The sequence below is a fragment of the Pipistrellus kuhlii genome, unplaced genomic scaffold (assembly GCF_014108245.1).
Source record: "Pipistrellus kuhlii isolate mPipKuh1 unplaced genomic scaffold, mPipKuh1.p scaffold_m20_p_15, whole genome shotgun sequence".
Taxonomy (NCBI): Eukaryota; Metazoa; Chordata; class Mammalia; order Chiroptera; family Vespertilionidae; genus Pipistrellus; species Pipistrellus kuhlii.
In genome coordinates this window covers 46,026,729-46,039,036 of record NW_023425460.1, presented here as the reverse complement: position 1 = coordinate 46,039,036, position 12,308 = coordinate 46,026,729, and the positions used below count along the sequence as shown (strand labels likewise).

General features: G+C 61.3%; 1 protein-coding gene across 2 annotated transcripts in view; it reads left to right on the top strand.

Annotated features, from left to right (window-relative positions):
* DOCK1 (dedicator of cytokinesis 1) overlaps positions 1-12,308 on the top strand; it is a 204,427-nt gene that overhangs the window by 80,522 nt on the left and 111,597 nt on the right. For both annotated transcript variants that reach the window (XM_036439319.2, XM_036439318.2), the window contains exons 26-27: positions 7,646-7,773; positions 9,591-9,686. In XM_036439319.2, coding sequence (XP_036295212.1) covers positions 7,646-7,773; positions 9,591-9,686 — 224 coding nt within the window. The remainder of the gene's footprint in view (positions 1-7,645; positions 7,774-9,590; positions 9,687-12,308) is intronic.

The window sequence follows — 12,308 nt, the reverse complement described above, 5'->3', positions numbered from 1 at the left end:
CCCCGTGTTCGAGCTCTGGCCAGTTGTTTCCCCTGGAGACGGGGAAGCACAGCTCGGCCACTCCGTGAGGCATCCATGATCAATGATTCAGTGCCTGGGGGTCCCCAGTGAGCGGGTGTTTTGGGGAGCGGGGGTGGGCACGGGGCTGGTCACCTGCTGGTGTGGGAGTGACCTTGCGTGTCCCCGCCGGTTCTGGGCCCCAGGCAGGCCCGCGCCTCGTTAGCATGCCGAGCACGCGGCCCCTGAATGGGCGGTGATGGCTTCCGCGCCTCCGCGATGTGACTTGCCTCCCTGAGCGCCGGCTGGGAAGAGTGTGGCTTCCCACGGAAATGGCTCCCATCATCTGTGGGGGGACGGGCAGGCTCTATAGCAGGACGGGAGACGGGCACCGGAGCGGCCGTGGGGAGGGGGGGAGGGAGGCGTGAGCAGCTCTGGGCCCGGGGGGGGGGGGGTGTCAGGCTGCCTCCGGGGACGTGACAGAAGCCGTGGGAATGACAGCTTGGATCCTGTGCTTGGAGTGAGGATTTCTTTGCCATTAAATTAAAATAATCACTGGGAGGCCAGGGTCTAGGGTTTGTGATCACAAAATGTCTTGCATCAATAGTATAGAAATTGGAATAAAAGGAATAACCTGAGGTCGCCGTAGCTTAGAAATTAGACAAGAGCATTGGGCTTGCAAGAAGCCCTTGCCCCCAGGTGCCCTCACCCAGATGCCCTGTCCCACGTCCTCACATGCCCTCTTCCACACACCCCCAGTACCCCCATGTGCCCTCCTCCACAAACCTCCTCCACATGCCCCCCACGCCCTCCCCCATTTGCCCTCCACATGTTCCCTCTCTCCCTGACCATCCCCTCCGCCCCTGACCATCCCCTCTTTCTCTGACCACCCTCTCCCTCCCTCACCGTCCCCTCCCTCCCTGACCGTCCCCTCCCCCCCGACCGACCCCTCCCTCCTGACCGTCCCCTCGCCCACCGACCGGCCCCTCCCTCCTGACCGTCCGCCGCCCTCCCTGGCACAGTGCCCCGCCTCCCTGGACTGTCCCCTCCCTCCCACCGTACCCCCTTCCTCCTGACGTCCCCTCCCTCCTGACCGTCCCCCTCCTCCTGACCGTCCCCTCCCTCCTCCCTGATGTCCCCTCCCCTCCCCCCCCTCCCTCCTCCCTCCTGACCGTCCCCTCCCTCCCTCACCATCCCCTCCCTCCCTGACCGTCCCCTCCCTCCCCCCCCCCCCCCCCTGACCGTTCCCTCCCTCCCTCACCATCCCCTCCCTCCCTGACCGTCCCCTCTCTCCCTGGCTGTCCCCCTGACACTTCCCTTCAATCCAGCCAACAGGCACCCTTTATAGAGGGCTCATCATAAAACTTCATTCGGGTCCGATTTCTGAACAATAAAGAGCTTCTTTCAACTGCCGGCATAACGAGCTTAAATTACATTCCTCATTCTTCGTTTCAAGGTGAATGGTTCTTCCCGCTCTGAAGGGAGGGCAGCGCTCCGTCTTAATGGCGGGGCCATTAGTTACAGCAGCCCTTCGAGACCGAGGGCAGAGGCCGCGGCCCCCGAGGGACTCCCATTAGGAGCCATTGAAGCCGGAGCGCCAGGCTGCTTGATGGCGATTAGACCCGAGGTAGGGCATTTATCTCTCCCACAATGACCCTGCTCCTCCTGTCCCTGCTTTATTTCACGTGGTAGAAAGGAAAGCTGTGTTTAACAGAGACCTGGGACAAAATAGTGTTTAATGCTTTTGATCCTCAAACATCAACGTAAAACCTCTCCCGCTTCTCCCCAGCGGGACCCGGGAGGCAGACTCTTTAGCGAACGGAAACAGAAGCACAGATCTGCTCTGCGGTCCTTGTGCGAACCTGACGGTTGTTGTACCGAAGGAGAGATTGGGGCTGGGACCTCCCGGGGTCGTCACCACTCAGGGGCCTCTCGTACATCCTCGGGGTCCTCCGGACAGGGGTGCTGACAAGGTCAAACGAGCATCCCAGCTGCGAGCCCCCGAGCTGGTTATTGTAAATAATGGCGGGCGGGGACCGGTTTCCCCCTCTTCCATCTTCTCACGCCCCGAGAACATTTTTCATCTTCTTCTGGAAAGTGCCTCCCTGTTCCATCCCTCATTCACCTATCAGCCGACATCTCTCATTACAGGTGCGTCTGAAAAGGCCATTTGTTCAGAACGGCACGGCCTTTTAGAAATGGTTTATTGAATTCCAGACGGGGAAGTCCATTTCAGTTTCTTAATTATCGCCATTTTTAACTCCATTCTTAGTCACTGAGCACCTGCCCCGTGCCCCGGACTGTTTGTTAGCCAGTCTGACTTCTCTGACAGGGCTTTGGAGCCATCCACTTAATAAGAACCGCAGAGCTAGAAAAGAGTAATTCTCCTCATTTACAGATAAGGGCCTAGGAGTTAAGTACATAGTTCCTGTCTGCAAGGAGTGTGGGCAGGGAGCTGTCCACTGCCGTGGTGCTGATTAAGGGGTCGTCTTGTCACAGATACATCACCCAGCTTACACTGTCTCACACCCACCGCAGGAGAAGTGCGTTCTGAACACGGAATTCACTTCAGATGCCATGTGTAGCACCGAGAGAGCAGCCTGCCTCGGTGGCTCAATGGTTTCCTCCTGGCACTGTGGACAATCATGACTTGTTGCATTAAGAGACACTTAATTTGCATTCGACGTGTAAAGATACCAGAATCCTACATGTCCACACACATGTGCACATGCATGGGTCCGTTGCCCTGAGGTGCTCTGGCTGAGGAGCGGGCATCGGGTCTGCAGCCGCTCTGGGGTGCCATCCCTTCCCACATCCATGCCACGCGGACATACCTGGACGGTCCTGACCCCCTCCCGTGGCCGGCCCTGTTGTGTGCATTTCTGTGGCCTGAAGACTCGCCTGGAGGGCAGAAGTCCCTGGAGCAGACTGAACCACGAGGACACGGAGCTCCTGGATGGCTGGGAAATACCACGGCCGCCTGGCTCTTCCTGTGTGAGCCCCCTCCAGAGCGGGGCTGTGCCTCTCGGTGCTGTGTGACAGGCTCGGGTTATTAAATCATCCTATGGATCATTTGTTTAATGGGACCCAGCTAAAAATTAAGGAGCACGTGACTCAGTGTTCATAAAACAAACGCTTTAAATGAGCAGATTTATTCCCGTCTCTGCATCTTGCCGGAACACAGAGCCGTCAGGAGGTTATGGGCGGGAGTTCCGCTCGGACGCTCACAGCTGATGATGCCTGTTGAACACCTTGGATAAAGACGAGCCCATTCCCAAGCGTTCATCATCGGGGCACCAGCTCACACAGCTGAGGGCGAGCAGATGGCGCGGTGCTGCCGTCTGTGATCACAGTGGGTCCCGCTGGGGGGCGTGGAGGAGGTCGGGGGCCGTAGGACCTCCGGTCCCCACAGCTGATCTGCGTGGAGTCAGCCCGCCGGGCCGCCCGCCTCTTCCAGGCAGCCGGGCCACGGTCCTCCCTGGTCCTGCTTCCACGGGTTGTGTCTGTGTCTGGACTCACAGCTAGCGGCAGCGATCAGCCCCCGCGTCACAGCCGTGCGTGGCGGGTCTGCTCGGAGACAGCCAGCCTGGCTTCTGCTCTCCGCGCTGCGCACCGGCCTCGGAGTGAGCGAGGGCACTCAGGGCTGTGACATCTGCCTGCTGGCGCCCTCCAGACCGCGCAGCCCTTGCAGCCGGGCGCGAGCCGCATCTGTCGCTGAAAATGTTCCGGAGCCGCGGTTAAACACAAGTGCAGGACCGTTGCTGAGACTGATTTTAATAATACACTTTATCTGAAATATCATCACGACGTGACTTCAGTCTGAAAGTCGCTGCGGGCACCCGTCATCCTGTGTTTCCACGCCCAGTCTCCGGGACACGGTTTTCCACTTACAGCCCGTGTCCGTCTGGGTGCTCCCTTTCCTTTTTCTTTCTTTTTATTTTAAATGCATTTTTATTGATCTCAGAGAGGAAGGGAGAAGGAGAGGGAGAGAGAAAAACATCCACGATGAGAGAGAATCATGGATCGGCTGCCTCCTGCACGCCCCACACTGGGGATGGAGCCCGAAACCCAGGCCTGGGCCCTGACCGGGAATGACACCGTGACCTCCTGGTTCATAGGTCGACGCTCAACCACTGACCCACCCTGGCCTGGCCAGGCGCTCCATTTTCACCATAGATACTTCATCTGTATTTAATACACATTTTTTTTTTTTTTTACAAGAGAGGAAGATTTACTTACCCAAGTTGTTCAAAATAGTTGTTTCCAAAATTGAACCGAGTATCCTCTTTTACATTTAAATGGAAAGGACTTAAAAGTCAGTGCAGGGAAGCATGTCCCTCCTCAGCCACTGCCCGCCGGCCCCTGAGACGGGCAGCTCCGCTCACAGCACTGGCTTCTCGTAGCACTTCCGGTGGGAAAGACTGACTGTAACGCTGTTCCTGGCACTGGAGTTGAAGCTGCAGTTACTGGGTGCGCTGTTTGCCCCCTTCACACATTGCCACGTGATTCTCAGCACCCGAGGGGGGACAGCAGCCCCCCAGGTTACAGATCGGCAGTAGCAGGCGTGGAGCATGCTCAGTGACTCCCCAGGCCCGACGCACAGCGCGAGCGGCTGACCTCTGCCCTTCCTGACGCGGTGGCGGCCGCCCCGGCTGGCCCAGGAGCTCCCGCCCCCAGGGAGCCCGGGCCTGGCCACTGGCCCAGCACTTGGTGCAGCCGTTCACACGCGGCTGTCGGTGATGATCGGTTGAAATACAGGGCTGGCTTCCGGGTGTGATGGTCAGATTCCCAGGCCATCTGTTTGGTGCCTAGAGGGACCATTGACACAAATCGTCATACAGAAGCGACGTTCTGCTCGTGGGGAGGGGAGGAAAGGGCATTCAGGACACTGAGCTGGGCCTTGGCGTGTGACAGGAGCCCCCTCCTGTCCTGCTGGGATGGAGTGTCATGCTTCCACTTAGATCACTGCAGGAGTGCATGTGCTTGTGCGTAGTGGTGTCTGTATGTGTGTGAGTATGGTATATAGGAATGTGTGTGGCATGTATGAATGTGTGTGTGTGTGTGTGTTGAGTTTGTGTGTGTCTTGTGTGTCTGTCTGTGTATATCTCTGTGTATGTCTGCATGTATGTGTGTTTGCATGTATCTCTGTGTCTGTGTGTGTGAGTGTGTTTGTGTGTACGTATCTGTGTGTGTGTGTGTGTGTATCTCTATGTGTGTCTACATGTCTGTGTGTTCTCTGTGTGTTCTCTGTGTGTGTATCTGTGTGTGTGTGTGTGTGTGTGTGTGATGTTCACTGAGGATAAGAGCTCTGTTCCCAGCCAGACGGAGCTGCCGGTTCTGCTGCCCACAGCCATTTTTCATGCTGGAGCCGCCGTGCACCTGTTCCGTGGCGAGGAGGCCAGCGGCCAGGACAGCCTGTCCGTCCTTGGAAGACACCGGGGCACCGCAGCCTCCGCACCAGCTCTCTGGTGGTCCTGTGGCCGTTTCCCTGGCCCGCGTCCAGGTTGTCAGACGGCCGTGTGCAGCCCATGTGCAGGCGTGTGCATCTCGGTGCGTGTGCAGGGGCTGCTCGCACCGATGAGACATGGGCCTCTCTCGTGCAGACTGGGCCCCAGGGGGGGAAGCAGATGGAGGACCAGCGGCGCCTCCCCGAGGAGCAGGGGCCGCCCGGGGCCCCTCGGGAGGACTCGGGTGCTGGCCTGTTTCTGAGGGTCTGCTCCCCTCTGTCCCTGGAGGCCTGCTGAGATGCCGGGCTGCTCAGTGCAACCTCGAGGGAGGCCTGGGCACCAGTGACCAGGTCCTGGGGGGTGTGGTCCGGGCCTGGAGCTCCGTCCGTGCCTGGGAGGTGTGGCTGCTTTTCAAAGTCTCATGTATGGTCCTGCTTCCCCATCTCCCCGCTTCGTCCTGACCAGCTGGTGTGTGTGTGGGGGTGGGTGGGGGGGGGGGGGTACTGAGAACGCCCAGGCTGTAACGCTCCGTTTTAATGTCCTCGAGGGGCTCGGACAAAGAAACGTCATTACACGGGGCGAAGCGCAGTGACGCTCCCTGAGGTGGTGCTGTTTCTCGTCACGAGAGGCCGGTGACAGACAGCTCCGCCGGCTGGGCCTGGGCGCGTCCCCCGGGAGCCCGCTGGCCGACAGCGTCTCCCACCGAAGATGGACAGGGCGGCCGTGGCCTCCTCACCCGGAGTAATCCTGACAAATGACACCAACACACTCAATTACCTCTGAGCGCAGCCAGGCCCCGCAGCCCGGCCAGCGAGACGGCTGAATGGGGCGGTGAGGGATGGCCTGTGGCCCGGGCCCTGGCCAGTGTGGCTCAGCGGAGAGCGCATCGGCCTGCTGCTAAAGGGTCCTGGGTTCAATTCCGGTCAAGGGCACGTGCCTCAATTGCAGGCTCTGTCCCCTGTCCTGGTCAGGGCATGTGTGAAGGCAGCTAGTCAGTGTGTCTCTCACATTGATGTTTCTCTCTCTCTCTCTCTCTCTCTCTCTCTCTCTCTATCTATCTCTCTCTCTCTCTCTATCTCTATCTCTCCCTTACACTATTTTAAATTCAATGGAAAAATATACTCAGGTGAGGTTGAAAAAGAAAAAAGACTTAGGCTGGGGCATGTGGGGCCCAGAGCCTGAGTGGCCACTTACACTTCCTCCAGCTCTGAGTGGGGAGCGGGGCCCTCCTGTGTCAGGACGGGCAGGGACACCTCCCCCAGGACCGCCAGCCCCGGCCGCTGCCCCCCAGGTCCCTGCTGAACGTTCCGGGCAGCCTTGCTGCTCCCACAGCGGCTGTGTCCTTCGTCCCATGTCCCCTCTGTGCGCCTGCTCAGGTCTTCAGGGCCCGCCTGCTCCCGGGAGGCGTCCTGGCGATGGGGCGTCGCTGAGGAAGGCAGTGGCCGGGCTGGGGTGCACGGGGTGCGCGTTGGACAGGGGGGATGCCCTGAATGTGTGGGCACAGCACAGAGTCACAGCTCCTGTGGAGTCTGTGTGTCTGGGTGCACACTGGAGGGGGGGGGGGGTGTGTGTGTGCTGGCAGGGGTGTGCGTGATACCATCTTCCCTGTGGGGACTGTGATCCGGGACCCGGTGATGGCCGGGAGCAGAGAGCGAGCCGGCCCTGCCTTCGGGGGGAGGTTTGGGGTCCGGGGGGGCTCGGGAACGGAGTCCCCGCAGTGACTGACAGTGAGATGGAACAATATAACGTGAGTGTGGCCTCGCTCCGTCTCCCAGTGTCTCCTGGTTCTGTGCGGGCAAGGGTCGGTTCGGTCCCCGGGGGACGGAGCAGCGGGTGCAGGACTCCATCTGCTCCTCAGAGGAGCGCGCAGCTTCACACGTGTGAGCTGTTTCTTTTTCGGGAATTTCCACGCCGTTTCCGGCCCGCGGCGGAGTACCGGTACCTGAACCGTGGGAAGCGTGATGGTGGACGGGTGCTGCGGCGTGTGTGTGGCTGTGTGTGCTGCACGGGGACTCCCGTGTGCATTGGTGCCCAGGCGCGGTTTGTGTGTGAATGATCCATGTGGCACTAGAAGGGATCCCTCCTCATGGGTGGGCGGCGTGGATGTGGGACGCCCTGGAGAGCGGCGCCACGTGCCGGGAACAGGCTCCGGCCGGCCGGGTGCCCCGAGCGGCCCTGCTGACGGCGCCCTGTCCCCGCAGACTGCCGGGAGCTCCTGCTGCCCATGATGACCGACCAGCTCAAGTACCACCTGGAGCGGCAGGAGGACCTGGAGGCCTGCTGCCAGCTGCTCAGCAACATGCTGGAGGTGCTGTCCCGCAGGGACGTGGTGAGTGTGGGCGCCCGGCCCAAACCCTGAGTCAGGGTCCACCCCTACCCACCCCACAGGCCCCCCAGATCCACCCCAACCTCACCCTCCAGGCCCCGTCAGGGTCCACCCCTACCCACCCCACAGGCCCCCCAGATCCACCCCGACCTCACCCTCCAGGCCCCGTCAGGGTCCACCCCAACCCCACCCCACAGGCCCCCCAGATCCACCCCAACCTCACCCTCCAGGCCCCGTCAGGGTCCACCCCAACCCCACCCCACAGGCGCCCCAGATCCACCCCGACCTCACCCTCCAGGCCCCATCAGGGTCCACCCCAACCCCACCCCACAGGCGCCCCAGATCCACCCCAACCTCACCCTCCAGGCCCCGTCCTGGGTCCACCCCAACCCCATCCCACAGGCCCCCCCAGATCCACCCCAACCTCACCCTCCAGGCCCCGTCAGGGTCCACCCCAACCCCACCCCACAGGCCCCCCAGACCCACCCCAACCTCACCCTCCAGGCCCCGTCAGGGTCCACCCCAACCCCACCCCACAGGCCCCCCAGATCCACCCCAACCTCACCCTCCAGGCCCCGTCAGGGTCCACCCCAACCTCACCCTCCAGGCCCCGTCCTGGGTCCACCCCTACCCACCCCACAGGCCCCCCCAGATCCACCCCAACCTCATGCCCCGTCTCCGTCCCGGGTCCACCTAACCCCATCCCGCAGGCCCATCCCGGGTGTCCACGCAAACCCCTCAGGGACAGAGGCACCCGGACTCATTCCTAAAGAAACGCCTTCATTTTAAGGGGTGTCCCTCTCTCTATAAAGCTGCACCTTCACATTGCTTCTGTCTCTGCGTGAGGCGCTCAGTATAATCACAAACGTACTGTGACACATTAATAAACATTATATGACACTGCTCATCCTTGCACAGTAAATACATTTTTTTTTTTAGTTTCTTTCCTACAACTTCTCAGCTAAATGTCTCTCAGGACTTAGGTTTTAATTCTTACGGCCAGACAGAGGCCTTGGTGAGAGAAATGAGAAATGAACAAGGGGAGACGTTCCTGTGCTATTAAAGTCACACGTGCACACGGCGTTTCTGTTCTGTGTGCCCGTCACTGCCGCTCCTGAGAGTTCTGAGGGGCAGCTGTCTGCTCTCCCGGCGATTTCTTCCCCGGCCTCCTCAGCTCAGAGGCAGAGATCGGACTGAGTTCAGGCTCCGTTCTCGGGACGTGGCTCTGAAAGGAGCGGAAGCTTCACCCGCAGAGCAGCCTCCGTGCCTCCACTCCGGGGCTCCCCTGTTCTGTCGGGGAGGATGTGGGAGGAACGGGGTCCAGGGGCCAGACCTCCCGGAGGACGGGGCGCCCACCTGGTTTTGTGCGGAAGTGACTGGAGAACCTACTTCCGCACGCTCCGGGTTCCGAGGGGCCCCCGCGCCCCATCACCCCCGAGGGGAAGGCCACGTGTCTGCGGGGCGAGGCCGGGGCCCGCTGGGTTTTGGTGGCTCGCTGAGCGCCGTGCTGGCCCAGACCCCGGCCGGGCCTGCAGACCAGGGGGCAATGGGACCCGCCTGAGGCCACGGCCTCCGGGAACCCAGGGGGCTGGTCAGGGACCACACACGTGTTGTTTGGGCAGATTTGCTCTCATTAAGCTTTGCCTCCATGACACGGCCGTGGTGATGGGACAAATTAGCATTAATGGGCGGTAATTAATAACACGCTGAGCTTGCTCTGCCGAGGCTGGTTTCCTCTTCCGGGGGCTGGGGTGGCAGACGCCCGGCACGTGTGTGGGTGCCCGTCCCGGGCGCCGCCCTCACCGCCTGTCCTTTCGCAGGGCCCCACGCAGCGGCACATCCAGATCATCATGGAGCGGCTGCTCCGCACGGTGAACCGCACGGTCATCTCCATGGGCCGGGACTCGGAGCTCATCGTAAGTGGCGCCCGGGGCCGGGCCTCCCGCCGGCGGCCTCTCTCCGCCTGGCCGCCCTCCGGGGCTTTCTCTTCAAACTGTCACCCTGAGCTGTTCCCCTCCGCGTTCTCGAGCGGGCAGGTGCCTCGGTTGCCCTGCTTTACCGTCTGGTATGTGACGTGGCTGGTCTCCCACCGTGGCTGGAGCCCGTGTGGACTGGGAGGCCGCGCCATCGGCGTGTTAGAGAAGCATTGGTTCTGGTTTTCCCATGCCTTCCTCCAGCGCTTCTTCTCCGCCCTCGTCCTCTGGGCAGTTTCTCTCCACCTGTTTCCACAGAAGACGGCAGGAATGAAGTTTTACAGTATTTTTGCTCCTCCAGCTTAGCCGTTCCGTGTCCACTCACATGTGCTGTACATGCTTCTCCCATGCAGATCACTGCGGCATGGCATGGGATCTGTTTTGGGGGAATTTCTAAGAATAATATAAAACCCGTGTCACCGGGCCTGCTCTCGAGAGTTGACCCCTTGGCCCTTACCTCACCCCCCTGCTTTCTGAAGTGTGGTTTCTCTGGCAAAGGGTGCCCACGAGGTCCCCTTTCGCTTCTCTCCTTGGCACCCTTCCCCTGAGCTTGTCTGATGGCCTTTCACAGCAGTCCCTTCCCAGCCAAAGGCCAGAGCACACAGCTGGCGTTTCCCAGGCCAGCAGATGGCATGCCGTCTTCCTGTGTGGCCTCCGCGGTCTCTGGGTCCTCGGCGTTGACCAGGGAGGTGACACCCATGTCTTCCCCCCACGGCCAGGCAGGAGCGTAGAAACGGGTGGGGCCGTTGGATGGTCACAGCATCATCTGAGGGCCGTACGGAACGATCAGCTTCAAACTAGCCTGCTCTGTCTGGTCAGACACTAACCCGCCCCTGTTCCCTCGGCACGGCCAGACCAGATGACTTCGTGGGGGCCCGCGGGCTGGGTGTACCCCTCTCCTGCTGCGAGGAACAGTTCTGGGGGAAGAAGTAGGTTCATGGCCACCCGAGTGTGTTTCCCGCCAGTGACACAGTCCAGTCCCGTCTCAGAGGTCGGCACATGCGTTCCCGTGTTCCTCCCTGAGGCTCGGGCTGTCATGTGTACAAACCAGAACATACAGTATTTCCTTGTGAATCGGACTCACCTGCCACGGGCTGCCCCGTTCTGTACGCAGATGCCTCAGCCTCTCCCCGCTCCCCGCGTCGCTGCTCTGCCATCGGAACCCCCTAGTAGAGGCGGGGGATGGAGCCCCATGGAGCGGGACATGGGGTGACCCCGAGGCCTGAGGACCCTGTGTGGTTGGGGCTGCTCCAGGGGAGCCCTGGGGCACTGTCACGCCGGGGAGGGGCTTGGGGAGCGTGAAGGATGTGGGGTTGGAAGTCACACTGGTTTTGTGACCTTCTGCTAGGACCCTGTTGGGAGGGGCTGGTCAGCAGCCTGTGGGTGCTGATGGCTCAGGGGGGACGGTGACTTGGGAGGGGCTGTCGGGGCCCATGGGGACACGGCCAGTGACCGGAGAGCTCGTCCGGCTCTGGGTGGGGCAGTGAACCCGGGCGAGGCGGTGGGAGGAGGTGGTGAGAGCGGCTCCCGGGCTGTCAGTGGGTGGAAGGCAGGGAGGATGGAGCGCGTGTCTTGCCCCTGTGTGGCCCAGGCCTGCGTGGAGCTGGCTCAGCTCTGGAGCCCAGAGGTGCCCGCGGCCAGGAGAGCGCCCTCACCGCGTACTTCTCCTGTGTCAGGTGCCGGGCGGCTGACGGGGCGCTCCACTGGCCTCCCTTCTCCACACGGTGGCGGCTCCCAGGCCCTCCGCCTTGGGCAGCGGCTGAGTGTTCCAGTTAGTTCTGGGCGGTGGCCATGGGGGCTGAGGGGCCCTTGTCCCATGGGTGGATGGCCATGCCCCCGCCCCATGTCCCTGCGCTGGAATCGGCTCCTGCCCTGGGGGGCTGGGTGGGGAGCGAGCGGGTGAAATGGGCAGCAGGCAGGGTGTCCTGGGGGCCTCCCTGCTGCTGTCGGTGGTCAGACTCCCTTCTGAGAAGGGGCCCTTTAAGAGCGTAATGGAGAGGGACGGGACCTCGGAAGCGTTTCCTTGTGGCCTGGGTGCACACGAGAAGACTGGGCACCGCCGATTCTCTGAAAGGAACACGCGAGCCCTCCCAGGACAGCTGTGGGCAGACGCGGTAGCTGCTCAGGACGGGGAACCCCCCCCTCGATGGTGCAGTGGCCCTCCTGACCACAGGCCCCTGGCGCCTCCATCCTGTGAGGACAGGCACTTGGTTGACACCCTGCGCACCGGCTGCTGGGGACCCGATGGGGTGGGGAGGGGCTCATTGCAACCACAGCATCCTCGGAGGGGAAGAGGGGACATACAGGGCTTCCTGTGAGCCTGGCTGAGTCCCCAGGACCCGCCTGTTTCGTCTCCTTTTTGAATATATCTTTATTGTTGAAAGTATTACATATGTTCCCTTTTCCCCCTACACTGACTCCCTCCAGCCTGCCCTGCCCCCTACCCCAGGCCTTCACCATCCCATTGTCTGTGTCCACGGGTGATGCATCAATGCAAAGTCGTGGGTTGTCACCTCCCACCCATCCTCCCCCGCCTGCCCCCCGAGGTTCTGCACTCTGTCCCAT